Source organism: Homarus americanus, unplaced genomic scaffold (assembly GCF_018991925.1).
Source record: "Homarus americanus isolate GMGI-L3 unplaced genomic scaffold, GMGI_Hamer_2.0 scaffold56009, whole genome shotgun sequence".
Taxonomy (NCBI): Eukaryota; Metazoa; Arthropoda; class Malacostraca; order Decapoda; family Nephropidae; genus Homarus; species Homarus americanus.
In genome coordinates this window covers 1,396,278-1,418,859 of record NW_024739542.1, presented here as the reverse complement: position 1 = coordinate 1,418,859, position 22,582 = coordinate 1,396,278, and the positions used below count along the sequence as shown (strand labels likewise).

At 38.9% G+C, this 22,582-nt stretch overlaps 1 protein-coding gene across 1 annotated transcript in view; it reads right to left on the bottom strand.

The window, feature by feature from the left end:
- Positions 1-21,886, bottom strand: part of LOC121874807 (putative neural-cadherin 2) — a 97,163-nt gene extending 75,277 nt beyond the window's left edge. The window contains exon 1 of the mRNA XM_042379094.1: positions 20,919-21,886. Within this exon, the coding sequence (XP_042235028.1) occupies positions 20,919-20,967 (49 nt within the window). The 5' untranslated portion in view covers positions 20,968-21,886. The remainder of the gene's footprint in view (positions 1-20,918) is intronic.
- Between the last annotated feature and the right edge of the window lie 696 nt (positions 21,887-22,582).

Genomic DNA, 22,582 nt, shown 5'->3' with positions numbered 1-22,582 from the left:
ATTCACATATCGAGGCCGTCGTACGGTTTCTTCCTACTCATATTGAAATCTTGAAGTGTATCTTAATTTTTACACCAATTTTGCAAACATATTTTTCATAAAGTTTCCTTCAACTTTGTTTACAAATTTGCCCGTCAAACGCTTTCATTACTTTCTAATTGATTGGTCTTTAAATTTTGGCCTGCTTGTACAACAATAAAACAAAAAAAAACAAAAAAAAACAATACAAGGAGTTCGCGTGAAATCGATGAAACTTTTATAGGATAAGAGCTATCAGTGTGCCCAGTGTGTTCCGGCGGGTCACACTTAGGGGTTATTTAACCGATAACATGATATTTCCATACATATCAACTAATAATTCAAAAGGAATTATGATCCAACGCACCGCATGAAAAAGTTTACTGTTCGCCCATCAGTGTACAACATATTATCGTTTCAAGAATCCACCCAGTCCTGTGAATTGTTCCTCCCTTAAGATTTCCATATCGTTCTTTATCTTTCAAGTAAACAAGTTTTTTTTACCACATCTTGATCTTCTATTCTCTCCTTCATTACATCTTTCTTCAGTATATTCTCCTTGTGTCCAGATTAATTGTTCTCTTCTCTCGTGATCAGTTTATCTACAGTTCTTTGTCTCCAACTGCTTCCCTGGCTGCTCCATAACAGAACTTCCCCCTGGCTGTACCATAACAGAACTTCCCTGGCTGCTCCATAACAGACCTGCCATGGCTGCACCATAACAGACCTTCCCTGGCTGCTCCATAACACAACTTCCCTGGCTGTACCATAACAGACCTTCCATGGCTGCCCCATAACAGACCTTCCCTGGGTGCACCATAACACAACTTCCCTGGCTGTACCATAACAGACCTTCCATGGCTGCCCCATAACAGACCTTCCCTGGGTGCACCATACAGCACCTGGTGTGTCTTATTTCAAACTTTTACGCGGAGCGGAAAGGAGCCATTATGGCTTCTGTAGAAATATAGCCGAGTTGTAGCAATGTATAATTGTTATTGTTGTGCTTGTATTGACGTATATGTTCAGTGAAACCTTTGAGTATACTACTGAAAACATTGTTATTATTAATTCACTTGTGTGGGTTTGAGATACATACACTATACGTATATATATATATATATATATATATATATATATATATATATATATATATATATATATATATATATATATATATATATATATATATATATATATATATATATATATGTATGTGTGTATGTGTGTGTGTGTGTGTGTGTGTGTGTGTGTGTGTGTGTGTGTATGTATGTACAAAGAGACTCGTTGACTTGACATTATTATCATAGTATGTAAACCGGACTCTAGATGTAAGGGGGAAGTGAAATTAGAAGCAACGTTAATGGCGTTGTTGAGAGCAATATGTGAGATAAAGAGGATACAGATTATAAGAAACACAGAAATAAAGGGGAAGTATGGAAGTAAAAGAAGTGTTGGGCAGAGAACGGATCAGGGTCTGTTCAGGTGGCCATGACATATTGAGAGAAGAGGAAGGAAAATATTGATATAAAAAAGTGTACAGTTCTAAGGTAGATGGCAGGAGGGAGAGGGAAAGACCAAGAATGAGAAGGAAGGAAAGGGTGAATGACGCACTCCAAGTGAGGAGGAGGAGGGGCGTCCAGGAACCAGTGATGTGTGTGAGTTAGAGGCGATTGAAACTAAAATTACTATTATACAGTATGGATTAAATTACTATTTTTTCATGTTCTCTTAACGAAAATCCGTTGATCGAGGTTCTGTGTGTGGGGAGTGATGTAGATAGATAGATTCAGGGAGATTTAGTCAGCTCGAATACCATGTCATGGGTTCATTCGACAATATACGAGTAAACAGAACTATAAAAGCCGACATTGGTGAGACAACTCAGTGTGTGTGTCCCCATAATCTCCCGATGAAGGGGACACGGATATTAAGCTCAGATGTTTAACTCTCTTACCAAGCCACTGTCAACTTCACCTCAATACACTATGATCTTTAACGTTCAGGAGCCGGTGAGTCGAATGGAACGAAGAGTAAAAACAATAAATAAAGACAAAAATATAATGAGTCTGGACATATTGGATCTAAATTGCTCTCACTTCAATTTTCAACTTGATCACCTTTTCAGTATGAGCAATTGACCTGCGTTTCAAAAGTTGACTGCTGATGAAAAAAAAAGACGAAAATAAAGAATAAAACGAGAGGAGAATCACACGGACAATATGCTGTCTTCCCAGTTTCTTGGAAGAACTTGTATGAAGAAAAAAAATCAGATGTCTTCAGTTCAAATCAATAGAAAAAGAGGAACTGACGAAAATAGAGTTCGATTTAATTAATATCATTATAAGAACCCTAGTGTGAATTAATTAACGCTACTTAATGTTTCTTTGTATCAATTATTCAACGAATGTTTAAGTTACTTCCTGTGATTTAATTAACGTCACACTATATCACATTATGTCATGTCATTAACGTCACGGTAAGTCAACTCCTATCAGGATATTAACGTCACTTCATATTACCTTATGCTAAAGGCTCGGCGCCAGGAGTATGATTTTTGCGTCAATCATAATAACTATGTAAATCAGTGATCGTTCCCAGAGGAGACTGGCGGTAGCTGTAAATCATTGCAGGATACAGCTCTCTTGAACACCACAGAGACGTGTAGGAGCGCCTGTTTATGAGTCACTGTGAGAGAGTCAGTGACTAAAATAACGTACGAAGGTTATTTATGAGTCAATATATGAGTTAATAAATGAGTATGGACCTGATAGGGACAGTGTGGATACAGCATACAAAGGGGGCTGCTTAATCCCCAGTGTTAAAGTTAGGTCCTTATTGATAACCGGGTGGATTAGGGTACCCCGGGATTGAATCGGCGAACCTTAAGTGTTGATTCACTCGGCTGTCGAACTTATCATTGAGATTATAGATCTATCAAAACTGGTGTTTCACAAGGTTCTTTCCTGGCACCAACCTTTTTCTCCTGAAGATAACCGACTTTCTTCCTGCGCTGAATGACTGTTTTGATGGGAGGGACAGTAGTGGTGGTGAATAAGAGTAGTGATGATAATGGAAGTTCTCTTAATGGTAATAATGATGGTGGTGATGGTGATACTGTTGATGATGCTAGTGATGATGGTATTTTGTGTGTGTGTGTGTGTGTGTGTGTATACCATACACACAGGGTGGTGAAATGCGTCTAGTGTGGCTGCATTATGTCAGTGTTAGGGTATAAGCACTGCTTGCTCCTTCTCGCTTTCGGCTGCTGCCGCTGGTTAGCCTTCATGGCGAACAGGGAAGCAACTTGCAAAAGTCTTCCCTTGCCAGTATACAGTCTCCTCACCAACAAGACTCCTACTGTGCCTCCTTGTGGCAACACACGGTAACTTGGTGCCTCGTGGGCCCAGGCTAGACCAGCAGGTGATCTCGGGGTAGCAATGGGCCCCAGAGGGACTGCGCATAGGATTACTGGCATGTGGATACGCTCTGGCACCTACCAACCATTGTCCCGCTGCCTTGCAGATAAACTTTGGTGGGTATAAGGATGCGGGAGTAAACCACGAACGAAAAATCTGCGGTGGAGTCACGCATCAGGCAGACATGCTTACAGAGCTCCAACAAGACCCCAACGGCGGTACAGGTGGAAGAGGTGACCACCGTGGAAACCCAACGACTACACTGCCGGATGATGGCAATGCCTGATGGACAGGCTACTGAGGGAAAGCCCAACAAACTGGGCTATCTGCAGTCCATTGCAACTCTCCCTCTCCCCCGGCATTGCAACACTTGCACCACAGGATCAGGAAAAGGGAGAGCCAAGATGTGTGGTTGTAGCCTGCGCTCCTGCCTCACCACATAAATCAACTCACACACAGACATCATCCAGCTCATCATACCTCTCATCATCACAAAAACCCTTATACCCCCAAAAGTCCAATGGCGGCGGACGAGTAGCCACGGGGACAGGCAGAGATGACTGCCGGGAGACTCTAGTCACAACTCTGCACATGGGCAGCACAGATAAAATAGTCGTTTATGCACTGGGATTTAGGCAGCAATGCAACCCGGTCCTGTCTGTGCGACTGAGCAGCCCTTTCGAGGAGCCACCCTGCTCACCCCACATGAGGAGGGGGGCTAGAAAAGGTGTCCTAAATATAGCCTGCCTAAAAAAACGACCTGACAAGGCAACCGCACCCAGTAAGGTCATCCTTATGCGGTCGAAAACACAATCATAATCACAGATAACTGTTGAGAGTCAACAACCTAAGATCGTAGCACTTAGCCAGGAGTCATACAAGGGTCGGTTCACATTATGAGGTAATGAGATTCGAGGTGGCTGCAGTACAATAATATGATTTCGAAATAACACAAACAGACAACCTCATGACGCATGCGCATGTACCATTGCTAGCTAGGAGGTAAATAAATAGAGCCGTATTGTTTTGTCAAAGGCAGGAACCGATGGAGGAAATACACATCCAGTCCTCAGCTTCGAACAATGGACAACACGCACCAGGTTCCGGAAATTAGGGACAAATTTATCATTGGAAGATTAGTAGTGTGCACTGTGCAGTCACCTGTCCAATTATGGGTTATGGTCTGATAATGACTCGAAAACCATTCCTTGTATAATCATTCGATAAACTGTTCAAAGGTAATGGACTAACATGCGAAATGAAGGTTACGTTTCGTTATACAGTATATCATAAAACTGATCATTAAAGGATTTAGATTGGATTCAGCTATATTTGCATTCCAAAGCTTTGCCTGGATTAAGTTAGTCTAAAATAGTTTAAGTTAGCTTAAAAAAGTTAAGTAAGGTTAGGTTGCCTAGGTTAATATGATGCTATTCACTTACGGTTTGTATTATATTCATCCGTATTTACTAATGCTTACACAGCATTTCAAATTTTCATATAAAACAATCATATATGTACTTGATATTACGGCCATTTTGCAATTATTCTCAGAATACACGAAAACATTGTGTTGTAGTATCGGTCGTTTAGTTGCGTTCCCTCAAATAATTTCTGTAGCTTGCTCAGGGCGACTAAACCTGGAATATCCTGTATGTTCAGAATTCAGAGTGCAAGGTTTATATATGTTACAATTTAACTATACAAAGCAAATTTTAAAAACAAGTTAATGATATTATTTCTTTATTTATTAATACACATATCTGCTCTTTGTATTCACGAATGAAACCGTGCCATTGTACAATTATTACATAACAATACGTAGTCTTTTTAATACACGTATACGTATCCACACACACACACACACAAACACACACACATACACGCAGAAGTGCACTGGCTTACACTAGATAACACACACACATACACACACAATTACCTCAGTTAATGCCACGGAGAGACACTGAGACAGCTAGCCTTACCAAGTCAGCCACATGATCCTTAAACTCACAGCTGTAATTCCCACCACCACCACCACACTACTACCACCACCACCACACTACTACCACCACTACCACATTACCACCATTATTACCACACCACCACCATATCCACCTGCGCCTCCGCCTGCGTCTCCGCCACCGTCGCTCAGCCGCTGCCGCCACACTCCTACCACCTCCACATGACTCTTGTCAAAGAGTTGATTGGTGTGTGGTGAGAGACATACAGACAGAAGCGACTGAGTGTTGCTGGTCTTGTACGAGGGGCGATTTCTCTCTCTTCATACTCTACTCTTATCTTTTCTTATACTCTTACTTCTCTTGTGTTATTTCTTTCAATTGTTCTTTCTACTTACTTCAATCTCTGTATAGTGCAACACTGTATGAACTCTTCGGGAATTACACTGTACTGTAGAAAATCAACTAACTTAAAAAAGAACCAAAGGCATTTCCATTACTGAGAGTCACGCTCTTAAAAAATATCGGAAATACTTGGTGGAGGCGGCTATGGAGGACACACCTACGACATCACTAGGGTCTATGGTAAGCCAGCATTAACACTGGTGTTTACACGTAATGTTAGGAAATTCATGACTATATCTTGACCGTGTGTGTGTGTGTCGTCTGTTCCAGATATAATTGTCCGACTTCCCGGAGGACAAATAAATAGCTTATTTATAACTCTCTTAATCTCTCAAACCCTTCAGTATGATACCTAAAATATCTAAGTGTGATGGCACAGTACTCAGGGGTAATACCCAACAGACTCTCTTGTGAAATATAGGTATATTTTTTATTCGTATGACTGTGGATATTAGTATGAATATTAATTTGTCTCTTTCATATAAGATGTCCTTCGTCATCTTAACATAACCAAACGTTGTGCATATTAGGTTACATTAGGTTAGGTTAGGTAGGATTAAGTTAGTTTAACACTGGTGATTTGTACCATGTTTATCTGCATTATCACTGTTATATACAAATCATTTCAAAGTAAAAAAAAATCAGAAATATTCATTTAAATTATCGCTATGATGCGATTCTCTTTAAAAGTACTTCACCTGTTCTCATTAACACGTCCTTATTCCCAGGTGACGGAGTATATGGTGGCCACGGAGTGTTTGGAGGACTTGCTGTGTCTGGTAAGTGTCTCATTAGCATCTGTTATACTTTGTTGTTCGTTACTGTCATAGATCACTTAAGTTACATTATTATCTTTATATTTGTGTCCGTTGGTTTCGTTTACTTCTACTGCGGTGTTTGTTTTTGTTTTATTGAGGCAGTTATTAGCCGTTTAAACCCCCTTTAATATCTCCTGGTAGAGGGGTGGAAGAGGGGTATAGTAATCGGTATGTTTGTCTTTCTGTAAAGAATCGAAATTTGTCTGTTTAGGAACAAGTTTTGTAAAATCAACTACTTTGCCAATAACCTGCCAGAAAAAATGTAATAATAATAATATTAATAATAATTAACGGTTTATTGAAAAAGTTCTGAAAAAGTTCTGCAGCCCGAAGGCTGAAAATATACATTGGACATAAATTACTTATTACATACATTGACATTGGTGGTTTAACAAAAGCCTTCATTAGAGAAAGGTAAAGGAACATACAGTGAACATACAGATTAATATTTACAGTGGAGGTCACGTAGATCATGTGAGCTGAGGTGTTGAACAGCAGACACGTAGTGTAGTAACGCCTTCACAGATGGCGTTATGAGGGGCATCACGTGGAGTAGTAGTTTCCCCACAGATGGTTTTATGAGGGACCTGATGTGGTGTAGTAATTCCCTCACCGCTGTTGTATGAGGGGCCTGATGTGGTGTAATAATTCCCTCACAGATGGTGTTATGAGAGGCATCACATGGTGTCATAATTCTCTCACAGATGGTGTTATGAGGGTCATCACGTGGTGCAGTAATTCCCTCGCGGATGGTGTTATGAGGAACCTCACATGATGCTGTAGCAACTCATTCACTACGTGGTGTCGTAGCATCATGGGGACACTACATGGTCAGGTGTCACAGGACCTCACTCACTCAAGTGAGTGAGGTGTGGTCCCAGGCCTCCCTATCGTGGACGGATTAACACATAGCTGGTGTTGTGGAGTCTCAGGGGCAATTATCACTGGGTACCTGGGACCTCACTGTGTGATGGTTAGCTTGGGTAAGACTCAGCTGTTACTGCCGGGTTGTTTTTCACTGACTTAAGCACTGTTCACTTTCTGCGTGCGTGCGTGCGTGCGTGCGAACACTCGCATTCTTTTATACCAAATTTGTTTATTTAATTTTTATCGTGAAAGTATCGCACCGTTCAGTTAGGTAAAGCTCACGGCCCCAGTGCCCTCTTGTGTGGTTGACGGCGGTGTAGAAGAAGAGGAACATTTCTTTCTGTTTATCACTGTTTGATCGGGATTTCATTTATGTGCTGTTGCCAATGGCATTCACTTCCTTTTTTATCTTCTTCCTCCCGCTTTGATTTGCTCACTTTGAGAAGATCCTCAATAAAACATGAAGTGAATATAAAGAAGAAAAACTTAAGAGTTATTCGATATTGTTAAACATTTTAAAATAGTACCCCATCGTTATTGCCGCTAGCATGACGTCTGAGGGCAAGTAGGAATAAAACAAATAAACGATAGAAATATTCACCTTTATTAGTTTTACAGAGGATAACAATTCTCTCTGACAAAACTGTTTTTCTGTTTTCTTTTTGTTTTCTTTTTCCCTTTTTTGTATGTTGTGGATAGGGTCTGTCAAACGATACACAATGGGCAAGGGAGGGGGAACAAAAGGGGAGAGAGAGAGAGAGAAAAAGAGAGAGATCGAAGTAAGGATAGATAGAGATGGAAGAGGAGAAGAGAGGAAGTGAGACAAGAGAGGACATGCAGTGCAAGGAGATAAGGTAAGAACGAAGAGAAAGAGAGATAGAGGTAGATAAACTTAAGGTGAGAATGAGTAGGAGAGAGGGAATGGTAACATAGTAGTGAGAAATATAAGATAATGGATAAGAGTGAGAGAGAGTTAAAAAGGATTCGGATGGATATGGAAGACAGGATGAGGTCGAAGAGGGTCTAAGGGTGAGAGAGAGATAGAGAAAATATAAAATGAAAGAAGAGATAACACAAGGAGAAGATCCCATGGCTTCCAAATCGCAGAAAGGGAGAGAGAGAAAGGGAGAAGAGAACAGAAAGCAAATAGAGAGTTGGATGAAGAATGGAAAGGAGAGGGAATTTAACATAAGATTGTTAACAGTAGTAGCTAATTATGAGAAGAATGATAAAGTGCAAATCATCTTGTCTTTAATATCCTTATCAGTCAGGAGGGAGGGACGAGCACCAATAGGGATGTGACCTATATATCCCCCACCCCTTTGCTCATTCATCACAGTAGTCGTCTGAGAAATGCAGAAAATAAAAGGGACGTGAAAAATGCCATAAAAGTCATCTGCGAGAGATAGATGGCCATGTGGTTGCAACATATTTACCCTCAGTGTAATCACTACAACAATCGTATGAGGTCCTTGTGAAATATATAACCCCGGAGTGAGGGAGGCGACGGCTGAGTTAATACAGCACTCGTCTCCCTTCTTGAGGATGTCTGGTTTGCATACTGGTTATCCATAGTCCACCCAACTGTAAATAATGTAGGTACCTGATTTTACAAAAGGGGAGGTGATGGTCTGTCGAGAGTAATGCCAGTGACGGTGCCTCTTTGTGTACGAAGGAAACTCTTTGTCTACAACGTGTTATATCCACACTGCCACTCTTTACGTTTTCATCCAAGTGTAATTTTTCTCCCTGACAAACATCAAAGACAGCGCACGGAAAGTATGACATATGTACCCCTGGTGTAATCACACCAATCATCCGGGAGAGATACTGTAGGTGTCCAGGTTGTTGTAACATGTGAACCCCGGATCTAGTACGTTAGTGGCCTCCTGGCTGGTACACCATGAATACTAATTGACAGTCCCCCACCATACACACACCCGGGCAGGACGTGAGACCATCCACTTTGATCCACCACAGGCAGCCAGCGGCGATGTTGCTTCAGGCTGCTATGTTGTTTAACTGTAGAGATATAGGTTTACAATGTCCTAACAACACTCACCACGTCACTATCCCGGGTAAACGGCCTTCCACTGACACTCGACTGTAGTTTATTTCAGTATCTCACGCCCGAGGGAAAAATCCTTCAGTGACATTCAGTTGTATCCAATTTATGTACGTGTGAGAATAAAAGTGAAAGCGAGACCCATAGACTTGACGGCCCGTCGGGGATGGTGTGAATTTAACACTGTATACTAAGCTCTCGGTACACAAGTGACTGGCATTGCACTCGATCGCCTTCACTTCCTAAACTATAAAGTTAGACACCCATTGACAGCCGGGTGGACTGTGGGTGCTCTGGGATCAAATCATCGACCGTTAGGACAGGAAGCGAGCGCTGAATCTACTCGGCCACCGCTGCACCCCTTCATTTACATGTACGTGTTAACTAATAGAGTAAAAACAAGCGCGGGTCTCTCTCACACTTTGCCAGCGACTAAATATTGTTTGTTTTATATGTCAGTTACATTTTTATTTATTAGTGAATGAAACAATGAAGTTTAGCTTGGACACAAAGACGGTGGTCCAAGTTACAGTTAAGTTATACATTAATACTCTGAGGTATGGATAAAAGACTTTATTATCAGGTAAAAAGGAAAATTATTAGGATACGAAAATTAGGTTTTACAGCGTGTGTGTGTGTGTGTGTGTGTGTGTGTGTGTGTGTGTATACGTAAGTTAGGGTGAGTAACTGTGAGTGTAGGTGGTGTAGAATAAAAGGAGAGACCTAGGCGATCCATCTCTCCATAAAGGGAGATTCGGGTGAGGAGAGAGGCAGAGGTGATCAAAATTAAAGTGGTTATGTTGGGGGGAAATAGAGTACTATTAGAGATCTATCAGTTCAGCCGAGTGGTTCTTCCGCCAAGCGCACTACTTCCCCGTAACGTTCATCTAAAACAACACCTTTATGGGAATATGTGGTGTTTATGCTTAATTCTACTGTTTATAAAATGGTCATTATTATCCGTTGCTTTATATGTTTGGTGTTATTTGTCTTGTTGTGCATAATAATTAGTAAAACGAAAATTAGTGGTGAATGTGTTTTCCGAAAGCGTGGATTTGTTTGTGATTTCATTTTGTTTGTTTTCCGTAAGGGCTGATCTCTTCGTGTCTTTTTTTCAATAGTGATTCAATAAATATTTCGAATTAGCAGTAATTTTCTTAATTACACTTTGAAAGGTGCGATTCATGCTCAAAGCGTTGACTTTTGTATGTTAGTAATAATCCGCAAAACTTTCTTCTGTACATTATTAATATTATTTATTATTATTATTATAAATAGTAATAGTAATAATAGCAGTTGTAGTAGTAGAAGTATAATAAGAAAAGAGTACGAAGAAGACGCTCTCTGCTGCTCTTATACAAAATATGAGTAATTGGTCGGTTAAATCGGCTGACTCCAGTTTTCTCCATAATGAGTTTCCGATTAAACTTTCAACAGTCTGTGGAGTATTGTGGAGTAGTATTCTCGGTGAAACAAAGTTAAAATATTCACTATGCCTTCATTACTATTTGAAGTTGTTCAGGCAGTTTAGCTGACTTACAACTCTTAATTATTCACAGTTCTTATGTCAATTGCTATCTAATGGCCAATGATCATTTCGTTCATTTCATTTTGTTGTAATGAAGTAAATGATCAAACGGTTTGAATCGTTTCGTGTTTTCTTGAAGAACTTTTCTCTTTTCTTTTTTCCTCCTTCGATCGTTTGTATGTCACCTAATGTGTTCAGGGAAGTTATAGGAGCGTAGGAGGTGTTGTTGAGCTCAGCAGGATACATACTTTACCAGGGCTACCAACTGCTCTTGGCTTTAATGGGTAGAAGGTCATATAACTCTACACTCACGGGAGGTCGATATATTAACTTAGAAAAAGCTAATATTTTCTGGGGTTAACTGTTCATATACACGCTCGAACCTGCCAACGTAAACAAACGAACTCTTACGCACGAACACACACACACACACACACACACACACACACACACACACACACACGCAGACACACAATCAAACACCCTGGACACGTTCACAATTTCTCTTTGGCGTCGTTATCGGTATTATCCATTAATTTCTTGCCGCTGCTATTTTTTAATGTATCTTAAACTTACGTCTCTCTTTGTCCTCCTTATTGAACTATAAACAATATCCCCCTCATTAATTATAGGAAAAAAAATAATGTTTTGTTTGTGTACAGTAATCCTTAGGAAGCGTATTTCTTAAAAGTATTTAAAGCTGCTGTCCCTCTCTCTCTCTCTCTCTCTCTCTCTCTCTCTCTCTCTCTCTCTCTCTCTCTTGGTTCATAGATTTATTTACCATGACACTTGGTGGGTGTAAGAATATGGGAGGTAGAATGAATGAGAGAGATATGGAGAGAAAACGTCCAAGGAATAAGAGGAAGGTTGATGAAAGGAGAGGAGAGAGGGTGGAAAAGGGAGAAAGTACGGTGAGGAGTAGAGGATAGAGTGAACAAAGAAAAGGGAGGGAAAGTATATGTGTGAAAGAGACACCGAGGAAGAGAGACTGGTAAGTAGAAAATTGATAGAGGTGAAAAAACAAAACAGAGATAGAGTCAAGAAGGAAGTGAAAGAGCAGATGAAAGGGAGAAAGGAGAGATAATCGAATGAAACTGGTGAGGAGGAGGGAGTTGAAGTGTGAACTCTGGAAAGGAGAGAGAGAGAGAGAGATAAGAATCTTTTTTAAAGGGTTAGCTTCCGGTGTAGAGTCTGGCCAGTTGTGTGTATCACCATCTCTCCTTCAAGTATCCCTAGGGGGGGGGGGGCAACTTCAAAAAGAGTGTTGCCAGGTGTGGATATCTAAGCTAAAGTGATTTCCCCCAGGAATGTTTATCTCTGTCACAAATACCCTAAAGGACTCAGAAATACCATAAGGGCCACCTACAGTAAATGTGCGGGCCATCTTTGTTTTTGTGAGCCAGAGGTATTATGAGGGCCGTCCTCATGAGTATAGCTTTCTCGTCACATACTTCCACGGCCGTGTCTGCAGTCTGTTGCCATTGGGGACTTTGAGGAATTAGGTTTAAAAATGTCGCTTCGTGTAACATGTTAGAAAAAATTTCACCAGTCTGATTCAGCAAGTATGTGTATACACTCTACAAACGGAATCTTTTAAAATTCTCTTTGGAATGGTAGAAGTTTCAGTCGGAATTAAGAAATATTTCTTAAATATTTGCTATAAATGTGGCAGTAGAATATTCAATGTCCAATCTGCTGGTATCTAGTCAGGGTAAACACTCACTCCTGGGGGTTTAAATTTGCAGAAGCCATTCGCGTATGTTGATTTCCTTAAGACCCACACAGTATCTCCTTTGGCTCCAGGATAAATTAAAGGGATTCAACTCTTCTTTTCCTGAGCAGTAGTCGTAGCTTATGTAACCCTAAATAATTCAATACTCAAACTTGTTATCTTGAGAAATATTTCCATTTTTCTTGATTATTTCGTGAGGGTTTTCAAAAATGAGTCACGTCCTTTGGCTTCCCTGTCAAATATTTTTATTTCGCTGGTAAACAGTTGCAAAATGCTTTATCGCTATAGTGTTAATATACGTGCTCCTCTTCAAACTATTCACCTCACAATAAATATTTTACCAGAATTTCACATTTCCCGTCAAAAGTATCTCTCCCGCTCTAAATAAATCATACATGTACAAAAGAAAAAAAAACAATGAGTTTGCTATAAACATGTGTATAAATAAAAAATTTTTTTAGGGGGATCTCTGCGACGAATATAAAATGTTGAATGAACATTTTTGACAAGATTAAATATAATGGAACACCGCTTTATGACCTCATAACTCTCGGCACATGAAATTTTCAAATACAATTTATAAATTATTATTCTGCATGAAAACGGATACGTGGGTATTATTGTATGCGTTTTAATACCCTGTGTAATTAATAATGTTAAGGTGTAGTGGTGATCAGGTGTCACAATTTTATCATGGAAACTGAATCATGGGTTAGCGTGAGAGAAAAAAGGCACTCTCTCTCTCTCTCTCTCTCTCATGGATAAAGCAAGGGGCAGTCAAAGTAATCAAAAGGCTTTATTACTGATGAATTCCACGCAAAAATAAAATATTGAAAACAAGTTGTATCGCTATAAAATGAATAATATAACCCAGTGATTGGTCAGAGCCATCATCAATATATTGAATAAAAATTGTAACAAGGAAAATATATTGTTCTATTGACATTATTACACGGATTCATCCATGAATACTGCTATCACACTCATCGATGTCTAATATCAAACTCACCCATACAAATCCACAATAACCCATACTCATAGATAGCAACCCACGCTTATCTACACTAACCCACATAAGAACAAAAGAATGAAGGAAACTGCAGCGGGCCTATTGGCCCATACTGGGCAGTCCCGTTTAGAACCAACCCCGACCGCTGATATATCCATCCAACCTATGTTTGAAGCTATACAACGTACTCGAGTTAATGAAAATGTTTGGTAACTTGTTCCACTCATCCACTACTCTATTTCCAAACCAATGTTTGCCTATTCGCGCATAATCTAAATTTGTCTAATTTAAAACCAGTGCTACGAGTTCGCTCCTGGTTGGATAGTTTGAGTACCTTTGTTATATCACTTATGTTTAGCCCCGACTTTCATTTATATACCTCGATCATATCGCCCCTCACTCTACGACTCGAGGGAGTGCAAATTAAGATGCCTTAACCTGTCTCTGTACTCAAGATTCCTAATGCCCGGGATTAGTCTTGTCATTCTCCTCTGAATTCTCTCTGGGGATTCTTTATTCATTCTGTACTACGGTGGCCAGGACTGAACCGTGTAATCCAAGTGAGGTCTCACAAGCGCGAGATATAGTTTTTGGATAACTTTTCTAGTTTTATAACTAACACTCCTTTATATGAACACAAGTACTTTGTTAACCTTTTTTCGAGCAAATACACATTGTTGACTTGGCTTAAGATTCTTACTTATCATTACTCCTTATTCTTTCTCACACTCGGATTTCTCTATAACCACGTTGTTCATCTTATATCTGGTTTCTCTGTTTACATCTCCTGGACTAAGTACTTTACATTTGACCACATTAAATTTTATCTACCATTTTTCAGAACATTCGAAAAATTTGTTTAGATTTTTCTGTAATTTTGCGGAGTCCTCGTCAGATTTAATTACACGCCCCATTTTAGTGTCATCAGCAAATTTACTTAAGTTGCTGTCTACGCCGATATCTATGTCGTTTATGAATATAATAAATAATAATGGCCCAAGTACCGAGCCTTGGGGTACTCCGCTAGTTACGTTACCACAATCGGATTTAGTGCCGTTCATGCTTACTCGCTGTTTCCTGTCCTGTAACTACACCCTAATCCATTTTCGAATATCTTCTCCAATGTCATGAGCCTCCATGAATCCACACTAACCTACACTCATCCATACAAACCCACACTTACCCGCAGGAACCCACACTAACCTACACTCATCCATACAAACCCACACTTACCCGCAGGAACCCACACTAACCTACACTCATCCATACAAACCCACACTTACCCGCAGGAACCCACACTAACCTACACTCATACCATATATACCTACACTCTTATATACTCACCCACACGAACCTATACTCATCAAAACTAACCCACACTCTTATACAGTCACCCTCTCACTAACCCACGCTCACCCACAGTTAAATCAGGTCAAACGGTCAGCGACGTAATAACCTTCCTGACCTTTGACCTGATTAAAACGTAAAGAGAATATAAACCAGAAAGAGGACAAAGGTTATGGTGGGGAGGAGGGGAAAAGAGGGGCAGGAGGGGGAAAGAAGGGCAGGAGGGGGAAAGAAGGGGGAGGAGGGGAAAAGAAGGGGGAGGTGGGGAAAAGAAGGGGGGGAAGAGGAGGGCTGACCCGGATATTCCCCTTAATGTTTCAAGTTGATTAGTGTATTATGTAAGGGAAGAAATTCAGGTGTAATAATCAGGTGAAAATGATAATGTAATATTCCTGTTTCTCTCCGTCTTGTGGGAGGAAATATTTAATACTGTTAATATTCGATATGATATTAAGGCAGTGGGTAAATCAGCGATAGAAATTGTTAAAGAAGTAATCTGTAAGAATAAGGAAAACTTCGACATAAAGAACTTCTAAATAATGAGTTACATCTAACATCAGGTCAGATGAATATTATATATACTGTAAGTAAACAAATAAATAATTGAATAAACCAATAAATTACCGAGTAAAAAATACATAAATGAAAAATATAACGAAACAAGTAAAATAGATGGCTAAAAAAATATGAAAAGCTAACAAATATAAATTCGACAGTATGCAAATAGTCAAGTTCGCAAATGCACATTAAAGGAGCGAGCGAGAGAGCGATATTCCTCACCGACAACATTGAGCAATAAACGAACATCCACCAGAGTCTTAACAGTTATCCCGTAATGGTTACCTCTCGTGTTATCGTCTAGAATTAAACCGTAAATACTCTTCATGTTTAATAAAATAAGCAAAACAAAAAACAAGTTGTGTTGTTCCCGTCTGTGTGTCTGTTCTCTCAGCTTTACGTTGCTTGTGTCTGGAAAGTGGAATATTAGTCGCTTTCATGCTGGCCTGGAAACTGGAGTGTAATCCAGCCTTATACCTCATCTCACCCTGGAAAGTGGAATATAATCCATCCCCATACCTCGTCGGCGTCTGACATGTGGAAGATGGTAGTCAGTGTCAAGCTGCATTTAACCTGGAGTCTGGAATGTAGGTCAACCTCATGCCTCATAAGAACCTGGACACACAGGTATGATAATATAACACTGCCCTTTATCCTGGCCTGAAAATTCGAATTTAATTCAATTTCGTATAGCGACTAAACCCAGAAACTAGAATGAAGTACTGAGTGAAATTTCGCCGTAAATTGGGCGCTGAAAGTTAGATGACTCGTCCAAAGTAACCTGCTTTGTAGTGGATAATATACCCCCCTTCTTCAGTTAATTAGTAAACCATATCCCTTTCATACCAAATAAAATAAAATTTATTTCATCTTAGCCTTAAATTCAATATTCTTGCTTTCTAGAATTCTGTACGAAGGCCATAACCGCAACTCCTTCCTCCAACACACACTGATTCACCTTAGACCTTAAGAAATATGTACCCAACACAATATGTTATGCGTGAGAATGAATTCTTGTAACAAGGAACCGCCAGCACACATCATACAAGATTGAACTGGTATCCTTTGTAAAATTTGTAAGCCTGGAATGTGGGATCTATTTCCTTCAGAAGAGTTGAGGCAAGCCTGGAACACTGTGAGGTTCTCAGGAAGGCGTCGGTAGTAAGGAAGGAGACGCCGTATAGTGATGGCCACTCCACTTACTGGGGAGCGATAGCGGAATGGAGGTTCGTACATAGACGGGGAGGTACACGAATGAGGAGTTTTATAGCATACTTCCAGAGAGAAAGAGGGAGAGGAAGAGAGATATAGAAGAACAGAGAGACGTACATAAAAACTCTGATACAGACATCAATAAAAAGTGAAAGAGAAACAAAGAAAATGAGAAGAAAATGAGAAAGAACGTTTAGTCGGACTATTCAAAAGAAAGAAAAAAAAACAAGAGTGAAAAAAATTATGTCAAAACACAAAACTATTTCACTAAAACATCACAACCCCAAAAAATAAACGCATACCCACCAAGACAAATCCTCCCGCCAAGTTATACGACTTAAGATTACCGTGAGGAGTGATGTTGGCCGTGAAGACTTTTGTTGTTCCTCTCCTCTTGTAGTGCGACGATAAGTTCACATAATTCAAGCTCCCGTTATGGACTTACTGCGGCAAATTTCCACTGTGGACTTTAAGTTGTAGTGGACATTGAGTTGACTGATTCCTCCAGGTGCTTGTAAATATTTCGGTTAATTCGTGACTTTGCCCTCTCATTCCCTGTAGTCTCTTGCCTTTCCAGTGGTGGTAGTGAGTGTGATATTGTCTTCTCAGTGGTGGTAGAGGGTGTAATATTGTCTTCTCATTGTCTTCTCTGGTGGTAGTGGGTGTAATATTGTCTTCTCAGTGGTGGTAGTGGGTGTAATATTGTCTTCTCAGTGGTGGTAGTGGGTGTAATATTGTCTTCTCAGTGGTGGTAATGTTGTCTTCCCAATAACAGTCGTGTGAGTAAGATTGTCTTCCAAGTAGTGATAGATACCGAAACATTATTATATATTTAAATTTGTCAATATGTTTTGACGTTCTCCTCCGAACACCTTGTATATCACACAGTCGTCTACGAAACTTGATCTTTGACAAATAAATCATCAACCACCGTAGATAAAACTATTAAATTAATCTTTGAATTGAGGACAAATCTTATAAAACAGTATCTTTCACTTAGCAGGGTCGTGTCTATATCGTTCATAGTTTCAATTCTTCAAAAAGTAAACACAATATATATATTTTCTCACCGGAAGGCAGAGAGAACCCAACTAAGTGGCTCCCTTAAAGTACGACATATATCTGGCGGCTAAAATAACACTGACATTACAATAAAACTCTACCGTAAGTTATGGTAGTAAGTTTACATATATAGTACAGGGATTTTCTTAATAGTCAACTTAAGGGGAGGTGTTCGTTTTTCTTGTTTAGTGGTTATAAAGAGGGGTGGTAGGGTAAATTTGACTCCCTGAATTAAAAAAAATCAAGGATACTAGTTTGAATTGTAAATAGAAAGTCTTTAAAATCCACTGATTATATACAGATTTATAAAGCTCTATCTTGTTCATTTCTCTGGCATTAATACAGATACAGTATGTGTAACTGTAGTAACTATGAAATATCACTAAAAATGATAATACTGTAATCCCACTGTGGTGTATTTTTTAGTGACATATAGGTAGAATCTCTTTTTGTAACTCAGGCATTATATCAACGTACTCATCAGATAATGACATGTTTGAGCTATTAAGAAAATTACCATATTGTGTAACTCGCTCCCCCCCCAAAAAAACATATTTACGATTTACGTTAAGGATGCTTTTGTTATTTAAGGGAATTGAATAAGACAACAAAATACACACACTCATAGGGGAACACTTGAGAAATGTTTAAATGGTTCAGAATATAGTGAGCAAGTCATTACAAAGAAAGAAATCAGATTCGACAAAAACATGAGATATAAAGCAAGGAAATGTCCAATGTTCAACAGCAAACGTCCATGTAAATAATTTGCAGGCTTATCAGAGGGGGGGGGGGGTAGCTGATACAAAGATGACTGTGAGATTGTCGTAGATAGGAATACTGTTTTATGTGTCCTCAGTGTGGGAAATAGCCAACAGTCAACCTTGGATAAGAGTTAACGTATTAGAATACTATACTCGGAAAAAAATCCCTTTCTGTAAGATAAGCTGGAAGGGCTGCAAAGATAAGCTGCTTTCATTTTATTTATTTTTTCATTTGCCTGAACTTTCAAATGACACAACAAGTTGAATTGTTTGTGTGTTAGGTATTGGTGTTGTCATGAAGTCGACAGCATAGATGGAGAACAAATAATTCCATAGAGACGTTCTAGACAGCTTGGAATTGAATTGAATTGAATTGAAACGGTTTATTTAGCCAGAAAAACACAGATACAGAGTGGATAATAATAGCAATATTAACATGGCTGAGCCAGTTGAGAACCTGAGCTCTCTTTTAGGCTATACTATACATTTATCTCAAGGAAGTATTATGTAACATTTAGTATCATCTGGAATAGTACAATAGCATGGTGGTAATAAGAACATCCCATAATGTTACCACGGTTATCACTTCAATATTTATTTATTTTATTTATTTATTATTTTTTTAGTTAATTTTTTATTTATTTATTTATATATGCATAAATTACAGTGGAATTGAAAAACATACTGTAAGTATAATGAGGGAGCAGTACAACATGGGTTGTACAGTAATAAGGTTGAACAAGAGGACAGAGCTGTCAGGATTATGTCTAGTTGGCAATTATGTTTATTGCAATGGTAATTACTTATTTATTTATATGATAATTTCCAATAAAACGGTTTTGATGGTACAATAAAAGCAGGTACTGTAAATATAGTAAGTGTTACAAGAAATATTAATACTTCGACAATAGATATTTTTTAAGAGATGATTTAAAGGAAGGGAGCGTAGTCTTTGCTCGGATGGGTGGGGGTAAGTTGTTCCACACCTTCACACCATGATATTTTATGGAGGTCTGGGACTGAGAGGAGCGCATGGGGGGTGGTCTTAGTAGCTCTGGGTGCCTTAAGTTGTATCTCTGATTATTCCGGAACTGGAAATAATTATTTCAAGCAAGTGATTGATAGATTTGTAAACAAAGAGAACTCAGCAGTAGGTGTTAATATCTTCGAATTTTAACATTTTCAATATAGCAAATTTTTCGTTTGTGTTATCTGGGTTTTTTTTTCAAGTAGGTCAATGTCCGTACAACTCTCTTTTGTGCAGTAACCAGAGACTGTGTTTTTGAAGAGCCAAAGGCCCCCCCCCCCATAGTGTGTGACAGTGTATCAGGTGTTGGTAAACAAGATCATGATAGATTTCTTTCATTGCTGTGAGAGTGAGTGACTGTCGAGTGTGATACATGATACCGCACTGTTAATTGACTTTACTGTGAATGGCTTGTATGTGGTTTCTCCAGTTAAGTTTCTCATCAACAATAACTCAAAGGAATTTAGTATTTTGTTCGCGTTTGAGGACGAAATTACAAAGGTACAGGGGGTCCAAGTCTGGGGGTAAGTTTTTCCTTCTGTGAAAGATCGTGTAGTGGGTTTTATTAATATAAAGTAATATCATGTGGCCAGGCTATAAGAGACCTAAGGAAGAGGAGGTATTTGTGTGAGCATTAAGAGGAGGTAGCTGTGTGTGTGTGTGTGTGTGTGTGTGTGTGTGTGTGTGTGTGTGTGTGTGTGTAATACACTAACTGGAAAACGTACGTATGTAATTGACAACCAAAACAATAAACACTTGGTATATGACGATATATGCAACATTAAGAATAGTAAAAGACACATACAAACACACACATTGTATCATACAGGCATTGACAATAACCTCATGCACATTTCAGTATTTCATGGAATATACAAGTTACCATCTCGCTCCTCAGTAGAGTAACCGCTGCTGCACGCCTCTTCTGATCAGTTTTTTAATTAGTAGACGGATGAATGGAGAGTTTAACGTGGCAGAGATCATCAAGTGGATTATCTCTGGTCGTGCCTAAAACATCACAAGGGAAATAAACAGTGCGATTGAAAGTAAAGTTTAAAGACATAGAAAGCGAAATGAATTGGGGTTTGTGAGAGAGAGAGAGAGAGAGAGACGGATAATGTGTACTCACCCATCCAAGTGCTGTTGGTAATGATCTGTAGAATCTTTGCTGGGTCCATGACGACGATGCTGCTTGGCTGCCTTTATGACTCTCAATACCTAAGTCTTATTTTCCTTATTTCCACAGGGACTGAGTTTTATCCAACTGGTGACTGGTTTTACAAGACCCACAGGGACTAGGGTTTCTCCTTCTTTTTTTCCAACGATCACTCCACTTTTTTCAAGAACTAGGAATCTTTTATTCTCTCGCGTTTTCTATACAATCAAAAGGATGGATTCTTAACGATATCTTAACTTTCACCGGATTGGAATCTATACCTTAATGGGTTTCTCAAAAATCAAAATGGCGGGGACCTATTCCTTAGATGATCATATAATATACATCAGGAATAGGGGTCTGTACTTATTCCTCCATTGTTGACGAATATTGGGATTTTGTTTTTTTTCAATTAGCTTCTCAGAATTCACATGGAGTTGGGTTTGTGTTTCTAGTAGTTATCGTCTATTCACAAGGACTAAGGGTCTTCTAACTTAAGTGATCGATCATTCACAATATTCACATGGACCAGAGTCTGTTTTTGTTTTTTTGTTCTTATTACCAAATTTCACATTGCTCGACTATAGCAGTTATTATTTTCCTCACACATACATATAATTAATATCCACCAGTTTTCTATCGTCACATTTATCTTAGAAAGTTATTTTTTTCTACTTTTTTGCAATGTACACTTTGGACAGTTATTACGCAGTCTGAATTTTCATTAACCTGTGTCAAAGTTTTACAATAAATGATTTTCTCAACGAAGTAATATTGTAAACTCTTTGTCTATGGATGTTGGGGGTAATACCAGTAACACTTCCCTTGATATAGATTTTTCTGCACTGATGATGTTCTGAACTGCTGTATGTGTTACTGTATATTATGATAATACGTCTAATAGTTATTGAAGAACATCAGGGTAACGGCCGCCCTCACTCAAAACCCTGTAAAGTAAATATAGATGATTATGGTGTTAGATTTGTTCATCATACGTTTAAAAAAATATTCTTAATTTTTTTTACACCATTATAATCTTAAATAATAAATTAAACTCTACATCTCACTCTATTGACACTTGAACATCATGACTACTGTACAGTCTATTTACATTTGATGATAATACCGCAGTTCACATTACTCACATACCTGTTTAATATATCAATGTATTACAAAAATAGCTGACTTTTGAATGAAAATTAAACATGATATATTTTTCATTTTTATTTTTTGTTTACATATATTGTAACTATGTCGGTGATACTGCGCTGTTAGATAAGTCTGAGAGAAGGTAAGAGAGGTAGGAAATATATTTGGATGGAATTTACAAGATAGAAACTATACGTAAATGATAGAAAGAGGATAGAAATTACTTGAAAGAGAATGTGTCTTGGTGTAATGTTCCTGTGAATGAAGAAAAGCAGGAGGAAATGCAGACAGACATACTGAGACGGGGGTACATTAGTGTTTTATATTTCTACAATAATAACACCATGTAGATTAACTAAGTCGTTTTTGTCGTTTTACTCCAGCAATTGTAATCCAGTAATCCCCCTCACCCTTATGTAATGCCTGTATTAACCAGGATTACAAACCAATATCTATAAACGTCGAGGCAGAACAAAATCCTCCTGAAA